We start from the raw sequence: 20,168 nt of genomic DNA, 5'->3' as shown, positions 1-20,168 counted from the left end.
GTGCTCAAAACCAAAATATCATTCTCCACTTCTCTCAGAGTAAAGACCTCTCGAAAACCCACATGACACAGACCCCATGGCCCCACTGGCTCTCTGGCTTGTCTTCAACCCCTCTCTGCTTCCCTCACTAAACTCCATCCACAACAGCCAACTTGCTGGCCCTCAAATGTTACATGAACACTCTTCCTTCCTGGACTTAACATTTTCTGTTCCAGAGAAAAGCAAGGAGCCACTGTCTCTATGTTTCAAGGCTGTTTCTTGTACAAATGAAAAGTTGTGTGGGATTAAGGGTAGTTGGTGCCTCTGCCTAACAGATGGACAGAAATGTGAGAGATTGTGCAGGATTTTCTCAACAGGCACTTACCCATTTCTAACAGCTAAATTCTCCTGATGACATTAGCTGTCCCATCCTCCACTGGACAATAAACTCAAGGATTTCTCATTTAGTTAATATTTATTAATAAAACAATGTCTTACTAAAGAATGTTAAATAAAATTTTGCTGAATGAATGAATAAATGACAACCAATGAAGGGATGGTAAAATATGTACATATTTATCAAAATGCTAAAGCATGGGCAGACAATTAAGAAATTAAATAAATGAATCAGATGTGCTGCTTTACAGAGAGCAAAATATAATACTGGATTTTTTAAATCATATTTTAGCTTACCAAGATGATTATGCTAAGTTGAAAACTATACAGCCTATAGATTGAAGAGCATTTGTCTTTGTAAATATCATACACACAAATTTGTATGGGATTCTATAAGGAAAATGTACCAAAGTATTATATAATGGTGAATTACAGCTTATCTTTTTTTTCTATCATTTCTCTTTTACTTTCCAAATTTCCTGTAATTTTTTTTAATTATCAGAGAAAAAAAAGAGCATTCTTACTTTGAAGTTTTAATTGTTTCATAAACTGTTTATTTTTTCACACAGAAAGGCATTTTCAAAAGCTGAGACACTTCATTCAAGCACCTTCACCACTCACAAAAATCCTCTTCACAGCCCCAGGAGCAAGAAATTCTTAAAGAACCACAGTGAGACCCGAGAATCAATATTCTTCAAGAAATGGATATTCAGGGTGATTGATACCACTGAAAGAGAAGGAGGAGGATTCATTTATTAATTCTTTCATGTTGTCATAGAGAGCATTACTCTGTGAGTGCAGTCAGGATGGGCTAAAATTCAAAATCTACTAACACATCCCTCCATCTCCCCCAACAAACATACATCAGGTGTCTGCTCCATGTGTACATGGCACCTGCACGTCCAGTCCCAACACTGACATGTATTCGTCACTCCACAGTGACAGGTAGTTTGACTCAGGTTACAATTTTAAGAGGGCACAAGACCTGGGGCTAACTCTGGAGGTCATTTCAGCCCCTTCATGGAACTTCTGTCCCTAGACAATGAGAAGGATCATAGCGAACAAACTAGCTGCTCTTTTTTCGCACATCCACGGATAAGCAGATACCGAGCATCCCCCAAAATACAGACTGTCTTCATTAAGGAAATTCTACTCTATTGGAGAGATACAACAGTCACCTGAATAATCATACAGCACAAAGTGGCTTTGATATTTTCTTAAATATCAAGGATGTATTTGATGTATTAAAACATTAGCTACCCAGTTATTAGTATAACTATTGTTTTCTTTTTTTCCATGTTTCTACTTTTCTTTCTAAACTTGTCCTTTTCAATTCAATTCATTAAAGAGTGCATTCTGAGCAATTCCAAGGGCCAGGAGCTGTGCTGTTGACCTGAGCCCACAAAGAGGAATAAGTCTAGCCATTCACAGCCTAATGAAGAAGATGGAATTATACTTAAAAGTCTTTAAGGACAGAAAAGTGAGTCTCCACCATTTTTTCATTTATCATGTATTTTATCAGAATTGTGATATAGTTTTACAAACAATAGAGAGAATTTTGAAATCTTTCCCTTCAAACAAAATCTTCGCTGGACCAATAATTTGCATTCCCTCCTCTCTAAACTCCCTTCCAAATTTCTCTTCTGTCTCTTCAATCCTGACATTCTCCTGCAGTGATGAGGCAGCTAGAATTCTATGTTAGTGACTAAGTCAAAGGCAAGCAGGTGGGGGCTCCCCAGGGGATGGACTTCTGCTGGATAAAGGCTAAACTGCAGTGAGTCTTCACTCAAGAAACCAGAGAGACCCAGATGATCTTACCTAAGTGTGTCCTGTTAAGGACACAGCAGTCTTTCACTGGAGGGTCAGTTAAACTCATGATCTACTGGTAATTCAGCTTGGTGAGATAACAAGGATGAGGACATGGGAATTGTAACAGGAAGAAAGATTAATGAAGGAAGAGATTAATTTGAAAGAAATGGATTGCGTCTTGGAGAAGAAATGCCTGTAAGGGAGAAAATCCACCAGACCCTTAGGAGATGGGGTGGAAGCAGGCCCATGTGACTTCTCAAAACTGTTGAGGGTTGGCCTTCATAAGACCTTCCTTCATAAAAAGTATCAGCAAGATGATTTATCGTTGTGTTAGGAATAACATGAATGGGGGCTTCCCAGGTGGTCAGTGATAAAAGATCCACCTGCCAAGCAGGAGACTTGGGTTCAGTGATTGGCAAGATAACTTGGAGAAGAAAATGGGTACCCCCTCCAGTATTCCTGCCTGGGAAATCCCATGGACCCTGGAGCCTAGCAGGCTACAGTCCGTGGGTCCAAAGAGTTGGACACAACTAAGCAACTAAACAACAACAACAAAACATGAATGGAATCCAGAAAGGATTCATTATTATACAGTTTTTATTAATATAACCATTTTATCCTGATCTAAAAAGAATTAAACACGTTCACAGGTCCCTGTAAGAATAGTGGGCTGCTGGCACTGTGCCCTCTGTGTTTACTGGGTCCCTCGGCCCTGAGAGGAGGTGCACCAGGCACAGAGATTAGGGGCACAAAGTAGTGAAATCACCGCGGTGTCAACTCTGAGAATTTTACTGATGGGCTGTCCTAGGTCCCAATCATTTCTGTTGGTCAGAGCCCAAGAGGAAACCTCTCCCTTGAGGCCTGCAGGAAGACTCTGGTTGGCTCCTATGCTAGAATCAGGACTGTCTTCCTAGAATCAAGTTTTTGAAAGTTTAGTTGCCCTACTGATCTGCCTTCTACAGGAAAAAAAAAAAAAACATGTGTGTGAAACATCTCCAAGTCACTTACAGTAGAAATTCATAGTATCTTATATTTCTATTGATGCCATCGATTGCTTTCATGTCTTCTGGAGTCAGTTCAAAGTCAAACACCTGGGAGGGAAGAAGAATCACATTACCTTTCCCCCAAGAAGATGGCCTCCCCAGGGGGACTGGAGGACTTTCCAGCTGGATGGGGACAAGAAGAGGGGACAGGGAAGCCGTGTCTGTCCTCAGCTTCCAAGTGAACAAACCTGGGACCCTCTGCTGAGTTCTCACCTCTCCTTCCCACACCTCCTTCTCTGTCCACTTCACAAACATTACAGTGCCTCAGTCCCTTCTCTTTCTAAGTGAATCACTTCAGAAAGAAAAGAAATGTACTAAAATACCCTTTTGTCTTTGGACACTCCTGACTCGATACCTGCACCTGAACAAACATTAGACTGCTTCACGCTCCCCAACATGCCCTAAGTGTGACAGCATTGCACTAAAGCTGTGTGGGGAGGAGTCTTCCTTGCAAAAGCCTATCCAAGAATCTGATATCAAACTCACTCTTTATCTACAAATAAATCTAAAAGAAACTTTATGTTAATACCTTTGTAGATAAAGTTATGAAAATTTAAACATTAAAGAACACCTAAAATATTAAAAGTTCACATCATAATCATGAAATGAATAGCTCAGTTTTGTAAAGAAATTTGTTTTCTATGAAATGATCTAGTGTTTCAATGCAACATGAATCAAAGACTGACATACACATTCTCCTGTAGAAGTCAGTAAAGTGATACCAAATTTTAAATAAAAGAACTATTAAAAAGCAGCCAAGACATTCTTCAGTTTAGTTCAGTTCAGTCGCTCAGTCATGTCTGACTCTTTGCGACCCCACGAACTGCAGCACACCAGGCATCCCCGTCCATCACCAACACTCGGAGTTCACCCAAACCCATGTCCATTGAGTCAGTGATGCCATCCAACCATCTCATCCTCTGTCCTCCCCTTCTCCTCCTGCCCCCAATCCCTCCCAGCATCAGAGTCTTTTCCAAAGAGTCAACACTTTGCATCAGGTGGCCAAAGTACTGGAGTTTCAGCTTCAGCATCAGTCCTTCCAATGAATATTCAGGACTGATTTCCTTTAGGATGTACTGGTTGAAGAATTTACCATTCTGGAAATAAGACTTATTTTACAATTCAATAACACAGTACAGAAAAATAAATAGTTAAATGAAAGAGGCCAGAAATGTACTTTAAGGCTCTCTATATATGACAGAGTTGACAATGAAAATCTGTGGAAAATATGGACATGTTGTTTTTATTCAGTTGCTAAGTCATATCCAATTGTTTGTGACACACTGGACTGTGGCAAGACAGGCTTCCATGTTCATCATCAACTCACAGAGTTGCTCAAATTCATGTCAATCAAGTTGGTGATACCATCCAACCACCTCATCCTCTGTCTCCCCCTTCTCCTTCTGCCCTCAGTCTTTTCCAGCTTTAGGGTCTTTTCCAATGAGTCAGCTCTTCACATCAGGTGGCCAAAGTATTAGAGCTTCGGCTTCAACATCAGTCCTTCCAATGAATATTCAAGGTTGATTTCCTTTAGGCTAGATTGATTTGGTATCCTTGCTGTCTTAGATTTCCACTTAATAAACATATATGTAACCATTTTCATATTATATTGGAAAACCAATTCTAGGTGTATTGCAGGGCCAAATTAGAATGGAAACACAGAAACAATTTTTTAGGGGACCATACACTTGACCTTGACTTAGATGGGCCTGTAACATTGGGCAGTGAACTTTGCCAGAATTGATGACTCAGTTCTGAGTCTAGAAATGAAGAATATGTTTTTCTCCATTCACTGACTATGGGTCATAGTACTGTGCTGACGTGATAACCAGGTTAATTGACCACAGTCTAGCCAAATATACATGTAAAACTACATGGAGAAGTGTGCAGGCTCCTCTGACAAGAGTCATATCCACCTGCTAAAGCAAAACTGCTGAGCTGCTCTGCACTGAGCTGCAAATGCATGAGCGAGAACAGTTAAGAGGACAGCAGCTGAGCTGAGTTCAGGCTGATTGTCAAAACACAGAATCAAGAGGCACAGAAATGATCTCTGCATTAAATCCTGAAAATGGGGAGAGTTTCCTGTATAGCTGTGACTAAGGGTACAATAATGGTCTCCTACAAATACATCAAAAGAGAAACAACCTAGCTAAAGTGGACAAAGTCTTGAAGAGGAGCTTCACAAAGAGAAATTCAAGAAGATCAAATGTGTGAAGATGAAACCCTATAATATTAAAGGAAAAGCAAAATAAAACCATGATGGTTTGGGGGTTAAAGGTTGCTGCTATAATTTTTGTGCCCCCAAACTTCCAAATAGGAAAAGGAGTATGTCAAGGCTGTATATTGTCACCTTGCTTATTTAATTTATATACAGAGTACATCATTAGAAATGCTGGGCTGGAAGAAGCACAAGCTGGAATCAAGATTGCCGGGAGAAATATCAATAACCTCAGATATGCAGATGACACCACCCTTATGGCAGAAAGTGAAAAAGAATTAAAGAGCCTCTTTATGAAAGAGGAGAGTCAAAAAGTTGACTTAAAGCTCAACATTCAGAAAACTAAGATTATGGCATCTAGTCTCATCACTCCATGGCAAATAGATGGGGAAACAGTGGAAACAGTGGCTGACTTTATTTCTTGGGCCCCAAAATCACTGCAGACGGTGACTGCAGCCATGAAATTAAAAGACACTTACTCCTTGGAAGGAAAGTTATAACCAACCTAGACAGCATATTAAAAAGCAGAGACATTACTTTGTCAACAAAGGTCTGTCTCATTAAGGCTATGGTTTTTCTAGTGGTCATGTATGGATGTGAGAGTTGGACTATAAAGAAAACTGAGCGCCAAAAATTGATGCTTTTGAACTGTGGTACTGGAAAACTCTTGAGACTCCCTTGGACTGCAAGGAGATCCAACCAGTCCATCCTAAAGGAGATCACTCTTGGGTGTTCATTGGAAGGACTGATGTTGAAGCTGAAACTGCAATCCTTTGGCCACCTGATGCAAAGAGCTGACTCATTTGAAAAGACCCTGATGCTGGGAAAGATTGAGGGCAGGAAGAGAAGGGGACGACAGAGGATGAGATAGTTGGATGGTATCACCGACTCAATGGACATCAATTTGGGTAAACTCTGGGAGTTGGTGATGGACAGGGAGGTATGGCATGCTGTGGTCCATGGGTCACAAAGAGTCAGACACGACTAAGCGATTGAACTGAACTCAACTGAAATTTACATTTTGATGTTGTTAGAAATGGAGTCATTGAAAGGTCATGATAGTGGAGCTCTCACAAATGAGATTTTAAAATAGCATATTCATATAAGATACTTGGGAGAGCTCTGTTGCCCCCTCCATGATATTAAGATGCAAAGAGAAACCTGTGACCTGGATGAGGGCCCTCACCTGACCACACAGGAACCCTGACTCAGATCTCCAGCTTCAAAACTGTGAGAAATAAATTTCAATTTTCCTCAGCCACCCAATCTGTGATATTTTGTTAGAGCAGTTCAAATGTCTTTAAAAAATCACATATTGCAATTTCATCAACTGAGAACAAAGAAAATAAGATGTCATTTGCACAAGATGACAGAATAAATGGCTGACATAACTCCGAAACCAAAATATCTGTTTTCTGTCCAACCTGAACCCTCTCCAGCCATGCCGTGTCTCCTGTTGCCACATCCGGAGGCAAAAATCACCAGGAACACACACAACACATTCATGCATGGGGAAGAACTGGTAACTTGTCTTGATTCAAGGAAAGTCTTGAGAGACAGACAAAGAATGATCCTCGTGAAGGATGTTCCTTAGGACCCCTCTGCCCACAGCCCAACTCATCACCTGTATGTTCTCTTTGATCCGCTTCTTGTTGTAACTTTTGGCCAGAACCACAACACCACGTTGTATCTGGTAGCGAAGGGCAACCAGAGCTGGGGTTTGCTTGTGCTTTTTGGCAATGGCACAAAGAACCGGGTCCTCCAAGAGAACGGGCAGGTCCAGGTTCACCCTGGAAGGAAATTTAGAAATGCTGAGGAGCTGAGACTAAGTACTCAGTTTGTGAGTAGTTTCACCAAACAGACCAAGTATGTCCACTCTATACCAGTGCTTCTCAAACTGTGATCCATGTACTAAGAGCATCAGCATTACTGGGGATCTTGTTAGAAATACAAATTCCCAGCTTAAATGCAGACACATTGAATCAGAACCTTAACGGTGGCACCTCCTAATCTGTGTTTACAAAGTTCTCCCAGTCATTTGGATGTATGTTTGAGTGAGACCAGAACTGCCAAACTCGTGGATTTTTTTTTCCTTTTTTAATTCTCATTTGTTGTATCTCTCCATTCATAGCTCTAAAGCTTGTACAATGGCATGAAAAGAAATAGTGATGGAAACAGACTGGGAAACTTTTTTTAATTGTCACATTTCACAGGTATTGATACAAGTTGAATAGTCCAAAATATAGAACTATTTATTTCATCATTATTTATATTATGCAATTTTCTATAGATGTTTACAAAAATGGTTCATATTGGAATTTGTTATCATGTAGACCTGGAAGTTACATATTATTATCCCAATTTTAGATAAAAGATATGTGAGGTTTAGACATGTATTTTTAGAAATATGTTCTTTGTTGAATAAATAAGTAAATCATGATATGAGCTTGTGTCTCTGGTTTCAACTAAGGGATTCATATAGATTTTAATGCAGACATTGTTATTTATGGGTCAACAATTTAATACAATGTAGAAAAATTGGCTGGGTGATGGGAAGATAAAAGAGAAGGATTCATTCTATCCCTCCCTGCTTATCCCCTGTGCCTATGAGTTATCTGAGTAATATATGATTTACACTATTTTATCAAAAATTGAATTTTACATAAACTCCTTGCTGTCTTCATGAGGGTTCAATACCATTCTTTTAGTCGTTGCGATCCCAGAGCAGCATAGGCAACAAGAACGATATCATGTGACTTGCAGAAATCCAGCAATTTCTTCTGGTTGAGATAAGGGTGACATTCCACCTGTAGAATGTCAGCAGAGAAGAGTGTCAGATCATATGGAAAGGTATTAATGTGGCAGAAAAAGATGTAAGCTGGAAATATCAACACCAAGAGAGAAATAGACAAAAGTGTATGTGTACAGTTAATTTATGATAGACATGGATGGGAAAACCAGTCTAAGACTGAATATTCAAAACGTGGGCTCTACATTTGAGGAAATGTTTCTGAGTAAATATTTCATGTAATGTTAGCATCATCATGAGCTTTTAAATTAATCCTGTAACCTGGATGATTTCCATCATCTCCAGCACATTTTTCTGTTCTGTGCTCCCTGTTGAGACTCATAAATGCTGAGACACCAAGATTTTGGATTCAGCCAACAGAACCGCACACGAATGCTTAACACCCAGCTCAGCTAATTTGTCTCTTTATTACTTCCCATTCCAGTTTTTTTTGGGGGGGACTTTATTCTTTATTTTTTAATTTTTATACTTTACAATATTGTATTGGTTTTTTTATTAATTTATTTTTTACTGAAGAATGATTGCTTTACAGAATTTTGCTGGTTTCTGTCAAACCTCAGCATGAATCCATTCCAGTTTTCATGGTCTTCCTTCTTGCTTGCAGTTCGCTCCAAGCCACTTTCACCCTCTGTCTGGTCATCCCTCCATCTCAGGGAAAGGCCTCCTTCCTCTAGCTCTGGATTCTACCCACAATTTACCAGGAAGCCCTCCACACCTATCGACCCAGACATTATCAGAGATATCGTTATGGATTTCATCCACAAAGTCCAGACAGAGGCTCTGCTCTCTACAATCCTTTGACCCACAAAGGCTGGATGAACAGGAGGAGAGGACAGACATCAGGCTCCAGGTCAAGAAGGAGGTTGTGAAGAGCAGGAGGGAGAGGAGCCGAGCTGCTCACCTGGTTGCAGACGGGCTTGTACTTGAGCCCCGGCTTGTTCAGGATCCTCTCCAGCTGCTTGTGGTTGAAGTTGGACACCCCGATGGACTTGGTCAGCCCTGCATCCTTACACTTCTCCAGGGCCTGTGAACAGATGGGTGCTGAAAAATCACTTGGAATGGGCAATAGAACAAGAATAAAAGCTGAAAAAATACCTGTAAAAAGTGTCATCCAGAAAGAATTAGCATTGATTATCAAGAAGGAAAGAGGGGAAGAATGACATGACACAAAAAGGAGAATTGCCATCTCCTCCTTGGAAAACCCTGGAGAGCACCTGTCACATGGAAGGAAATAGATATCTGTCTCACTGTCCCAGATTCTCCTCCTCTGTTCCTCTCTGTGACCATTTCAGCAATGGTTTCCTCCCCACAACCCCAGCATCACATCCCTTAGAGTTTATGACCTGCTGAGTCTGATGGCCCACAGCCCATCTCACAGGCAGAAGAACTGATGGAGGTTTCCCCTCTCCCGGCTCTTCCTTTAACTCTCTACTCTTGGAACTCACCTCCCATGTGTGACAGAGATCCACTGAGTCAGCTATCAGTTTTCCATTTTCATCTTTTGGGTATAATTCCTCCCCTGGCTGGAATAGAAGCAGTCATTTTAGACATGTCACAAAACAATTTCTCCACATTTAGCAAGGCTTCCAGGCACCCGGGATTAAACCTACATGAGGTAGGTTTACAACTTTCTAGATACTAATATTTGCAAGTGATTGCATATGGAGATGTAAGCAAGGTCTTTAGAAGGGAGGCTTATTCTACTTTTCCACACTCAAAACATGTTGTAATAAGTACAATTTTTCTAGGTTCTAAAAAGGACTTCAAGTGACTTCTGTGAATTTTGTCTGTTCTTGTACTGCCCTCTTTTGAAATATCTCTGATCTGAGAATGGCAGTAAGTTACATGGCTTTATTTCCAGAATAAAAATTGCAACCTTGACCTGGGCTAGATAATCAGATTTCCTTTTCCCTCTGAGCATCAGATGCCCTAGGGCAGGCACATGAACCAGGAAGACTCTCCTTAAGTTGGTATGGATTGTGGAAGATCAGGGTCTCAAAGATCAATGGTCTTTGAGACCATTGTGGAAGATCAAGGGTCTCAAATGTTCATGGCCATGAACCTTGAGCTTCCCCAAGGTCATATTTTCCATCAGTGGAAAATTTTCAGTAAAAAACAAGCAAACCATGAGTAACATCCAGATAAAGCATAAAAATTAGTAGAAATTAGGAGACATTTCTGAAGAGTACTGCAAATCCCCAGTCTGTCTGTGGCTATGACTTGTCATCTACATAGTCCACTAAGCTATTGTGCATCAGATGGTGAGCTGCTTTTTGTAACTTGAAGTCAAGAGTTCTCAGTAAACCATTCTTAACAGCTAAGTGCAGTCTACAAACCTCATCATGAAGTCAGGCAAGAGAGGAGGCAATCTCTCCCAAGTCCTTATAAAGGAACAAAGTTTAGACACACCCAGAGGGAGCACCAGCAAATATGCTCAACTTGAAAGGGTGAAAGACAAGAGAAACTCATCATGTTCAATGTAGGGCAGTGTCATGCTCATCACGGCTACACCAAACTCTTGGTTCATGAAATCCCCAGGGACCCAGGAGTCATATTCAGGACTGTGTGCAAAACTGGCCTGCTTCTACTTCCTCGAGTTTTTCTGGCAGAGACTCAGATTATTAACTCCTTTCTCTGGGAGGCATGTAAGGGATTCAAAGAAGCTCAGTAAAAAGATGATCACAAATTATTGTTTGGGAGATTCTACTCTAGTATAATTGTCCCTTCAACCTACTAAGACAAATCTTAATTCAACCATCCATGCAAGTTGACGCATATTCTAACACAAGAAACAAAATTGATGTGATCACACATATTTCCAACCTTCACAGCCAGTGGAAAATGAATAATATAGAGATCAACATAGCCCAGTTGAAGAGTTTTCAGTGACTTTTCCAAGGCTGGTCGGACCAACTCTTGTCGAAGGGAAGTTAACCAAAGCTGTAGAGATTAAAGAATGGAAGTTTTATTAATAATACTTCAGGGTTTTTTTTGTTGTTGTTGTTGTTTTGGTTTGGTTTGGTTTGGTTTTTTTTTTTTTTTTTTTTTGCCTTACTGTGAGGCTTGTGGGATATTACTTCCCTGACCAAGGATCAAATCTGGGCTCATGGCATTAAAGCACCAAGTCTTAACCACTGAACCACCAGGGAATTCTAATACTTTAGGAATTTACCAATAAGCATAGATCCCCCCAAAATTGATCCTATTATATAATTGCCACCTTGGCACAATCACTTGCATACATGTTCACACACAACATGCACAGCACCTTTGAAGTGTAAAATATGTCTTCTCTCTTCACAGTGCCATCTGCAATCTTGCTTCGAATGGCCTGGCCAACTTGCTCCTCATTTTGGTACACATGAGCACAGTCAATATGGCGGAACCCAACCTCTATAGCAAATTGGGTGACTTCCTGAGCTTCACTCTTAGCAGTCTACGTAAACAAAAATGTTGAATATCCACATGATTAAGAGATTGCAAAGGCACAAGCTTTGATCTTCCCAAGGATTGACTTCTCTCTGTGACTTTGGTTAGCTCTACATGTGTGGTGAGGAACCCATGATAGTTTCCCTGAACATTCCTGGTGAGTTATTCCATGGACACCCAGGAACCCTTCAATCCCAGGCAACCAGTGGTTGATTGCTGACCTCAGAGGACCCAAGAACACCTCCAGGTTCAGTGGTTTGTTGTTAGAAGCCAAAAGACTCAGATTAAGTTGTAGTCATGGGTAGCATTTATGCTGTGAGATGTATACTTATATACAAAGATATAAGGTGCCTGGTAAAAGCAGCAGGAAACCAAGTGAAAGCATTTGAGACCTCTGTATGCCAGTGAAACTACACAGAATACACCAAATAAAACTGTATCTATTCAAGGTGTACAAAGTGATGTTCTCATATAAGAATCCATAGTTAATAATCATCACAATCAAGCTAGGTAACAGATTCATCACCTCCCATAGCTAACTATTAAGGTTGTTTGTAAGACTTTTAAAATCTAATCTAACAAAATCTAATCTAACAAAATCTAAAGTTATAGCACATTATCTTTAACTATAGTCACTGTGCTATACATCAGTTGTTCAGGCTTATTCATCCTATAACTGAAGATCTATACCATTGACCAACATCTTTCCGTTTTTCCCAGCCTTGACACCAGCTTCTGGTCACTATTTCTCTATTATCTGCTTATACAAGTTCCACTTTTAGAGAATCCACCTATAAAGATATCATGTAGTATTTCTCTTTCTATTTCTGGCTATTTAACTTAGCTTAATGTTCTCCCAGTTCATCTGTGTGGTTACAAACGACAGGATTATTTTGTTTATAATGCTAAATAAATGTTCCATTTCTTTTTTTTTTTAGAAATTATTGCTTTATTTGAGAAACTTACTTCCAAATTACTTTTATGTGGTTTTTTTTACTTTATTTTACTTTTCAATACTGTATTGGTTTTGCCATACATCACCATGAATCTGCCATAGGTGTACATGAGTTCCCAATAAAAAGTCATAAAGAGCATCCAAGAGAAAAACATATAGTTTCCATAGGAATAAGGACCAAAAAATGAGGTTGATGACTACCCCAAACAATATTTCCTAAAGGAAAACAATGTAATATTTAACTTCTCTTTTTTTGAGGCAGGGTAAGTGAACTACACGCATCATAAATAAAATTTTCTTATTTACAAGGAGGAAGGACTATGATCCTGTTTTTGATGCATATTAAATACAAAAATTCACTGTTCTGATCAAGATGAGGGAAAAAACATCATTCTTCAAAACTTCATTCATTTCATGCAATGAAATCCAAAGGTCTGTTGAATCCACCTTATTGATTCATGTACTGCCTATACTTTCTCTTCTGAGATACATTTATGGCATAGGCATTTACAGAGCCATCCACCTTTTTCCCTTTTGTGGAGTCAAAGGAGGCAAATCCCATTAACTTCATCATTTCTATTTCTTCCTCTGTTTTGCCCTGTAAGTCTTTCTCAGTTATCTGACGTTCTTTGCTCTTTGTCTCTTTCTTCTCATCTCTTCTTTCTTTCAGTCGAGAAGGGAAGATGTGGATCTATGTCGTCTTGGGGACCTGGAACGCCTTCTGTGTGGCGAGCAAGAGCGGCTTCTTCTCCGAACTCGCTCCCAGGACCGGGACCTTTCTCGGCGCCTGTGTTCTTTCCCGGGATGTGGACCAGGACGGCCTAGGCTCCCCCCGTGGGGCGCGGCTGCGGCTGTGACCCATTTGGAATCCTTCTCTGGTACAGGTCCTCCATTTCTTTTTATGTGATTGAGAATCTTTCCTACTTCAAGGAGAGATTAGATTAGACCGAAGTTAGATTCGGTCTAACTTCCCTCTGTTGTGTCTGCTCCTGGTTTTTCTTAAATGCTCAGACATTTGGGGATGTACTCAGCCATGAACCAGTGAATTTCACTGACAGCCTGGACCCTTCCTTGCCCTGACCCCCTGAGTACTACAAAGTCCTGTCTTCTGTTTCCAAAATGTCTCTGGATATTTCTATCTGTTTTATAGATGAAAAAGGTGAGACTCAAAGTATAAGAACCAGTCCCTTGTGACAATTACATGCTCTAAAGACAAGACAGACAGCCAACTTTCTGCCTTCCAGTCTAAAGACTTGTCCACTAGCCCCACTTATGCCCAAGCACTTCAGACTATACTTTAATAAAAACACACAATGAAACCCAAGAATACATTGCAAAATCTGGCTTGTAAGACTGTAGTTTATCCCCTCAGTGATATATCCCCTCAGTTTTATCCTCCTCCCCACTCGAATGATACTATAGTTTCCATCAGAAGAAGTTTCTGAGCAGAAAGAGAAGTACAGGGGAAAACAGCTGGAGTGTTTCTGCCCTGGCACTGAGCAGGTATCCCACAGTAGAAAAGCAATTCTCTCCCATTATTTTTCAGTCACCTCATCTTCAGGACCTTCCACCTCAAGTGCTTCTCTGGATCATGTCTTTTTGAAAGAAAGAAAGTGTTCTGTAATGAAATAAAGAGAAACCCTATCATTGCAATCCCCCTCAAAACAAAGCAGCTGACAGTCAGTGATCTTGATGGCCAAGTCTCACCTCTTCTGCCAAACTGGGAAAGAGATGGAAACTAGAGGGGAACCCAGAGTAATCTGCAGGTGAGCACAACCTCAGACCTTGATGCAGAGTGGAAGCTGGATGCTCTCTCCTCTTTCATAAGACATGGTTCTAGCCTGGTTAATGAGCCAAATGACTCTCCTCGTGTCACATGGGGAATCAAGACTTGAGACCCCACATCCCTTTCACTCATGTTACATCCACTATTTTTTATATCTCAACCCCAAACCACTACTCTTACCTCTGGAGGTGCATAGGTTCCAAATCCCAGGACAGGAATGAAGTGGCCATCATTAAGCTTCACTTGCCTTTTGGGATCCATTGCCTGTTTCTCCTCTGAGTAAGCAGTCTGATTTTTTTTTCTTCTTCCCTCACAGTTATAAATAACAGGAAAGTAACACCCAGCTGCAGGATCCAAATGTTAGCTGATATGTTGTAGGAGCAGCATGACTAAACCAGTGCCCATAGAGTAAGAAGAGAATTGAAAATCAGTTAACTTGTTTGATTTTTTAACCAATATAACCTTAAGTATCAAATAATGATGAGATATGCTGAACAATTATTAATCATTAGTTGCACAAGAAACTCTACACAGTAATCTTTTTTATTTTTCTATTATAAAGCCACTCTCAATCAAACATCAATTGAAACAACTACCTTACAGTACAAACACACTCACATACAAAAGTGTGTAATAAAGAGTTTTCAAAATGCTATCCCTTAATAAAGAATTAAAACTACAAAAGAACATAAATTTCCTTTTTCACATTTCCTACCAGCAAAATTATTTTGCTTTATATATCTTACAGTGGTGAAATCTTGAACAGGATACCAAAGCATTTGGCTAAGTCCTTGTTGGAGGTTAACTCTTAATAGCTTTAGGACACCACATGCAAAGTGCAAACAGACTTTGAGTGCTTATACCTTGTCCTTAGTTATATAACATTTAGAGTACTCTCATAATACAACTGATACATATTTCACATGATTCACTTAACTTACTATCTTACAGCATTACTCAGAAAAGAATAACCTATAAACAACTTAGATTATAACAAATTCAGGAAGAGTAAGGGAAATTATCATGCAATGCTACATGGTTATACTGTGAAGTCAAAAGTTTAATATGTACTATGATGCCAGCAAAATGGTGAGCTAGGAGGACTAAATTCTCCCAAGGAAAGATGAAAACAGAGAGAGAAAGCAGCTGAAAAACCTCATAGAAGTTCTGGAAAACAGTCAAACAAAGATCAACAGCAACAAAGTAAACAGGCAATTAGGAAAAATTCAGAACAGAGTGTGGCAAGGAATTTCACTGTGCGTCACTCACCTGTACCCTCCTCCTGTCTGTCTGGAGCGGTGCAGTCTTGATCAGCTCCCAGTTGCCTCCCTCAAACCAAAGTGATCACAGAAAACTGTGTGCAATGTTCCAACCTACTTGGGGGCTGTTTGGAGATTGCTGTCTGTTCCACTTAACTCTAAACTTAAACTGAAGAGCAGTTAGAGGGGCTATTACAGCTGTGGGGGGACTATATATATATATATGGAGTGAGTGTTAGTTGCTCAGTCGTGTCTGACTCTTTGCGACCCTTTGTGCAATAGCCCACCAGGCTCCTCTGTCCATGGAATTCTCCAGGCAAGAATGCTGGAGTGGGTTGCCAGTCTCTTCTCCAGGGGATCCTCCAGACCCAGAGATTGAACCCAGGTTTCCTGCAATATAGGCAGATTCTCTACCATCTAAGCCACCGGGGAAGCCCATTTATATATATATGGGGCCAAGGACAAAGGAATAAGGGGGAAACATAGACTAGACCAAGTATTAATAAAACCGTGAGTAGAACTGGGGTGTGGATTTGGGTGAGGGGGGAGGGAACATAGAGCATTCAAAAACAGTCATAAATACACCAGAATCAGAAATCCACCCATGGGCCAGGCAAGATGCTGACTCAAAAATGAACTGAGACCCCTCAGTTTTCCTGTCGGGCTAAAACCAGGACTAGGAAAGACTCTGATGCTGGGAGGGATTGGGGGAAGGAGGAGAAGGAGATGACAGAGGATAAGATGGCTGGATGGCATCACCAACTCGATGGACATGAGTGTGGGTGAACTCCAGGAGTTGGTGTTGGACAGGGAGGCCTGGCGTGCTGCGATTCATGGGGTCGGAAAGAGTCAGACACAACTGAGTGACTGAACTGAACTGAACTGAACTAAGGAGCATACCAAGCAAACTAATGAAGGAAAATCATGACAAGGAACAAATTTACCAAGAGTATTTGCCTCGTTTGTTAAACAAATTATTTAAAGTACCCAACTATGAACACCTTCCCAAAGGAACACACACAGGAACACGCTCACGTAAGGATGGGGCAGGGCAACCATCAGAGAGGGGCCAGAGAAGCAGGGTCTGGAGCTCTGACAAGTGTGCCAGGGTTGCACCACATGCACAGCCATCCATGCCAGGGGCTGCTTCAGCACGCCTTCCTCCAGCTCTGCTCCCCTCTGGGGCAAAAGTGCCAGTGTCAGGGATGGGGAGGAGGGTGCACACTTACAAGGGGTGGAATTAAGTTGAGGCCAATCTCCATGGCTTCTGCTCCAGGCACTTGGGACCTGCCTGGCCCAGTAAGGTTGGAACAGTCAGTGAGCACAGGGCTCTGGTTCTTGCCTCCCCCACCTCCTCCCACCAAGGTGACAGTTGCCAGCACGCCCTGGGAATGGATGACCCTGCCCACCTCAGCTCCAGCTCTGCCCCAAAGCCTCTGGGCACACAGATTGCACAAGGATGCATCCACACAAGGACACACCCCTCTAAGAACAGATCAGGAAACTTTTTCACCTCATTTCATAGAGACAGAGAAAGTAAAGCAAAATGAGAAGACAGAGGAATTTGTCTCAAATGAAACAATAAGAAAAACACCTGAAAAAATCTGCTAAAGAGATAACATAAATAATTTACCAAAATAATTCATTTATCAGAATTCAGAATAGTAATTAAGAATGCTTCTCTAACTAGGGAATAGAACATAAAAACATTAACATGATAGAGGTTCCAGGAGAGGAGAAAAGAAAAGGGGTGCAAAATGTATGTGGTGAAATTATGGGTAAAAACTTTCTGAACCCGGAACATCCCTGGTGGTCCAGTGGTGAGGACTCTGTGCTTCCACTGCAGGGGACACGGGTTTTGAACCTGGTCAGGGAACTACTTAGCAAAGGTGATTAAAACCATGCAACTGGGGATGTTCCTGGATTATCTGGGTCACCCTAGAGTAATCATGAAGTCCTGGGACCTGGGAGGGCTATAGATGAAAAGAAGGTGGGAAGATAGGAGCATTAGAAAAGAGACTCCAAGATGTGATGTGCTGTCTCTGAAGATGGCGCAAGAGTCTACAAGACAATAAATGAGGTGTTCAGTCGCTCAGTTGTGTCTAACTCTTTGCCACCCTATGGACTGCAGCACACCAGTCTCCTCTGTCCTTCACTACTTCCCAGAGTTTGCCCAAATTCATTTCCATTGAGTCAATGATGTCCTCCAACCATCTCGTCCTCTGTTGGCCCTTTTCCTCCTGCCTTCAATCTTGCCCAAAATCAGGGTCTTCTCTAATGAGTCAGCTATTCGCATCAGGTGGCCAAAGTATTGGAGCATCAGTCCTTTCAATAAATATCAGGGTTGGAACTAGGATTTCCTTTAGGGTTGACTGGTTTGATCTTCTTTCAGTCCAAGGGACTCCCAAGAGTCTTCTCCAGCACCACAGTTCAGAAGCGTCAATTCTTCGGTGCTCAGCTTTCTTTATGGTCCTACTCTCACATCCTTACCTGACTACAGGAAAAGCCAAAGCTTTGATGCTATGGACCTTTGTCAGAAAAGTGATGTCTCTGCTTTTCAATATGCTGTCTAGGCTTTTCATAGCTTTCCTTCCAAGGTGCAAGTGTCTTTAATTTCATGGCTGTGGCCACAGTCTATATTGACTTTTTAGCCCAAGAATATGAAGTCTGTCACTGTTTCCATTTTTCCCCTATCTATTTCCCATAAACGTATGGGACCAGATGCCATAATCTCAGTTTTTGAATGTTGAGTTTTAAGCCAACTTTTTCACTCTACTCCTTCACCTTCATCAAGAGGCTCTTTAGTTCCTCCTCACTTTCTGCCAGAAGGGTAGTGTCATGCAAATTCTTTGAAGACTTTGTATACTCTGCTTCTCACTGGTTTCTTGCACCATTTCTTGAACCTATTCTCCTCACAGTTTGCCTTCACCACTCTATCAAAGTTGCACTTGACCTTGCCAAGGTTAACTGCCCAATCCGGTGGTCAGTTTCAGTCCTCCCTGACTTGTCCCCTTGTTAGCATTGGTCTCTTTTTTCTCCAAACATCTGCTTCACATGCCTTATAAGCCTCTTTTGCAAGTTCCTCCATATTTTTTTAAAATCACCTTCTTAATGCTGGGTTCTCATGAAGCTTAACTTCCCTATCTCATTGTATAACATAATATCTCTGATTATGCAGGCTCATGGCTTTAAGAGTCAACTAAAATTAACAAACCACAAACTAAATATTTTATCTAAACCTTTTCTCTCATAGAATTCCATGTCCAACTGTATGCATGCATCTTTACTTGGGTACCTAAAGGCATCTCAAGGATACATGTCTGTAATTGAACTCCTAATCTTCCCACAAATGTGTACTCCCCCACATCATCTCCATCTGAGAAAATGGCACCTCCATCTCCTGTTCCTTAGCCACAGACACCTGGAGTCAACTTTGATTCCCCTTTTCCTTTAACTGTATGTCCAACATGTTAGACAGTCTAATTCATGCTGCCCTTAAAATAAATCTACTCTAACCATATTTACGGCTCCTTCTGTGATCCAAGCCAACATCATCTCTCTCCTAAATTCCTGTAGAGTCCTAAACGAGGGCTCTTTTTTCTCTTTTATTCCCAACATAACAACCAGGTTGATTTTTTTTTTAATTCATGTCTGTTCATGTAGCTACTCTGCGCAGAACACAAAATATCATTCTCTGTTTCTCTCACAGTAAAGTCCTTTTAAATGCCTACATGACCCAGATCCACTGGCCCCACTGCTCCGCTGGTTCTCTGGTTTGTCTCAACTCCTGTCTTCTTTCCTCACTAAACTCCACCCACATAAGCTGACTTGCGGGCCCTTAAATGTTACGTGAACACTCTTCCTTCCTGAATTTAGTGTTTTGTGTTGCAGAGAAATGAAGAGAGCCACGATCTCTCTGTCAAGGCTGTTTCTTGTACAATTGAAACGTTGTGTGGGATGTAGGGTAGTTGGTGTCTCTGCCTAACAGATGTACAGAAATGCAAGACATTGTGCAGAATTTTCTCAACAGGCACTTACCCATTTCTAACAGCTAAATTCTCCTGACTTCATTTACTGTCTCATCCTCCACTAGACTATAAACTTAAGAATTTCTCATTTTAAAAGAAAAAGAATTTCTCGTTTTAATTAACATTTATTGATAAAATAATGTATTACTAAAGAACATTCAGTAAAGTTTTGCTGAATGAGAGTGAATGGCAACCAATGAAATACTAGCAGAATATATAAGAACTCAAAATGCTAAGCATGGGCAGACAATTAAGAAATTAAATAAATGAATAACATGTGCTGCTTTACAATAAACAAAATATAATACTGGATTTTTTAAATCATATTTTTAGCTTACTAAGATAATTATGTTAAGTTAAAATATAAATATCCAACCTGTAGATTGAAGGTTATTTGTCTTTGTATATAAATACACATACACCGTTGCATAGGATTCATAAAGAAAATGCACCAAAG

General features: G+C 40.7%; 1 protein-coding gene and 1 pseudogene across 3 annotated transcripts; both read right to left on the bottom strand.

Moving 5' to 3' along the window:
• LOC102177638 (dihydrodiol dehydrogenase 3) lies at positions 900–14,723 on the bottom strand. Of its 3 annotated transcripts, XM_005688104.3 has the most exons (9): positions 14,605–14,723; positions 11,523–11,690; positions 11,078–11,194; positions 9,700–9,777; positions 9,156–9,278; positions 8,143–8,252; positions 7,070–7,235; positions 3,193–3,275; positions 900–1,102 (listed from the first exon to the last, which is right to left on the bottom strand). In XM_005688104.3, exons 1-9 carry the CDS (start codon positions 14,683–14,685, stop codon positions 1,060–1,062), a joined length of 969 nt encoding a protein of 322 aa, XP_005688161.2. In that variant the 5' UTR covers positions 14,686–14,723; the 3' UTR covers positions 900–1,059. The 3 variants fall into 3 exon arrangements, with proteins under 3 accessions (XP_005688161.2, XP_013824062.2, XP_013824064.2); XM_013968608.2 differs by lacking the exon at positions 11,078–11,194; XM_013968610.2 differs by lacking the exon at positions 11,523–11,690.
• Positions 12,636–14,695, bottom strand: LOC108637392 (annotated as a pseudogene).

Source organism: Capra hircus, chromosome 13 (assembly GCF_001704415.2).
Source record: "Capra hircus breed San Clemente chromosome 13, ASM170441v1, whole genome shotgun sequence".
In the NCBI taxonomy this organism is placed as follows: Eukaryota; Metazoa; Chordata; class Mammalia; order Artiodactyla; family Bovidae; genus Capra; species Capra hircus.
This window is presented reverse-complemented; position numbering and strand designations above follow the sequence as displayed.

Excerpts from the sequence above, each read along its gene's own strand:
- LOC102177638 (XM_005688104.3), bottom strand. The coding sequence starts at position 14,685 with ATGGATCCCAAAAGGCAAGTGAAGCTTAATGATGGCCACTTCATTCCT. Across the intron at positions 8,253-9,155 it reads ACAAGCCCGTCTGCAACCAG|GTGGAATGTCACCCTTATCT; the intron begins GTGAGCAGCTCG and ends GACATTCTACAG. Across the intron at positions 1,103-3,192 it reads AGATACTATGAATTTCTACT|TGGTATCAATCACCCTGAAT; the intron begins GTAAGTGACTTG and ends CTTCTCTTTCAG.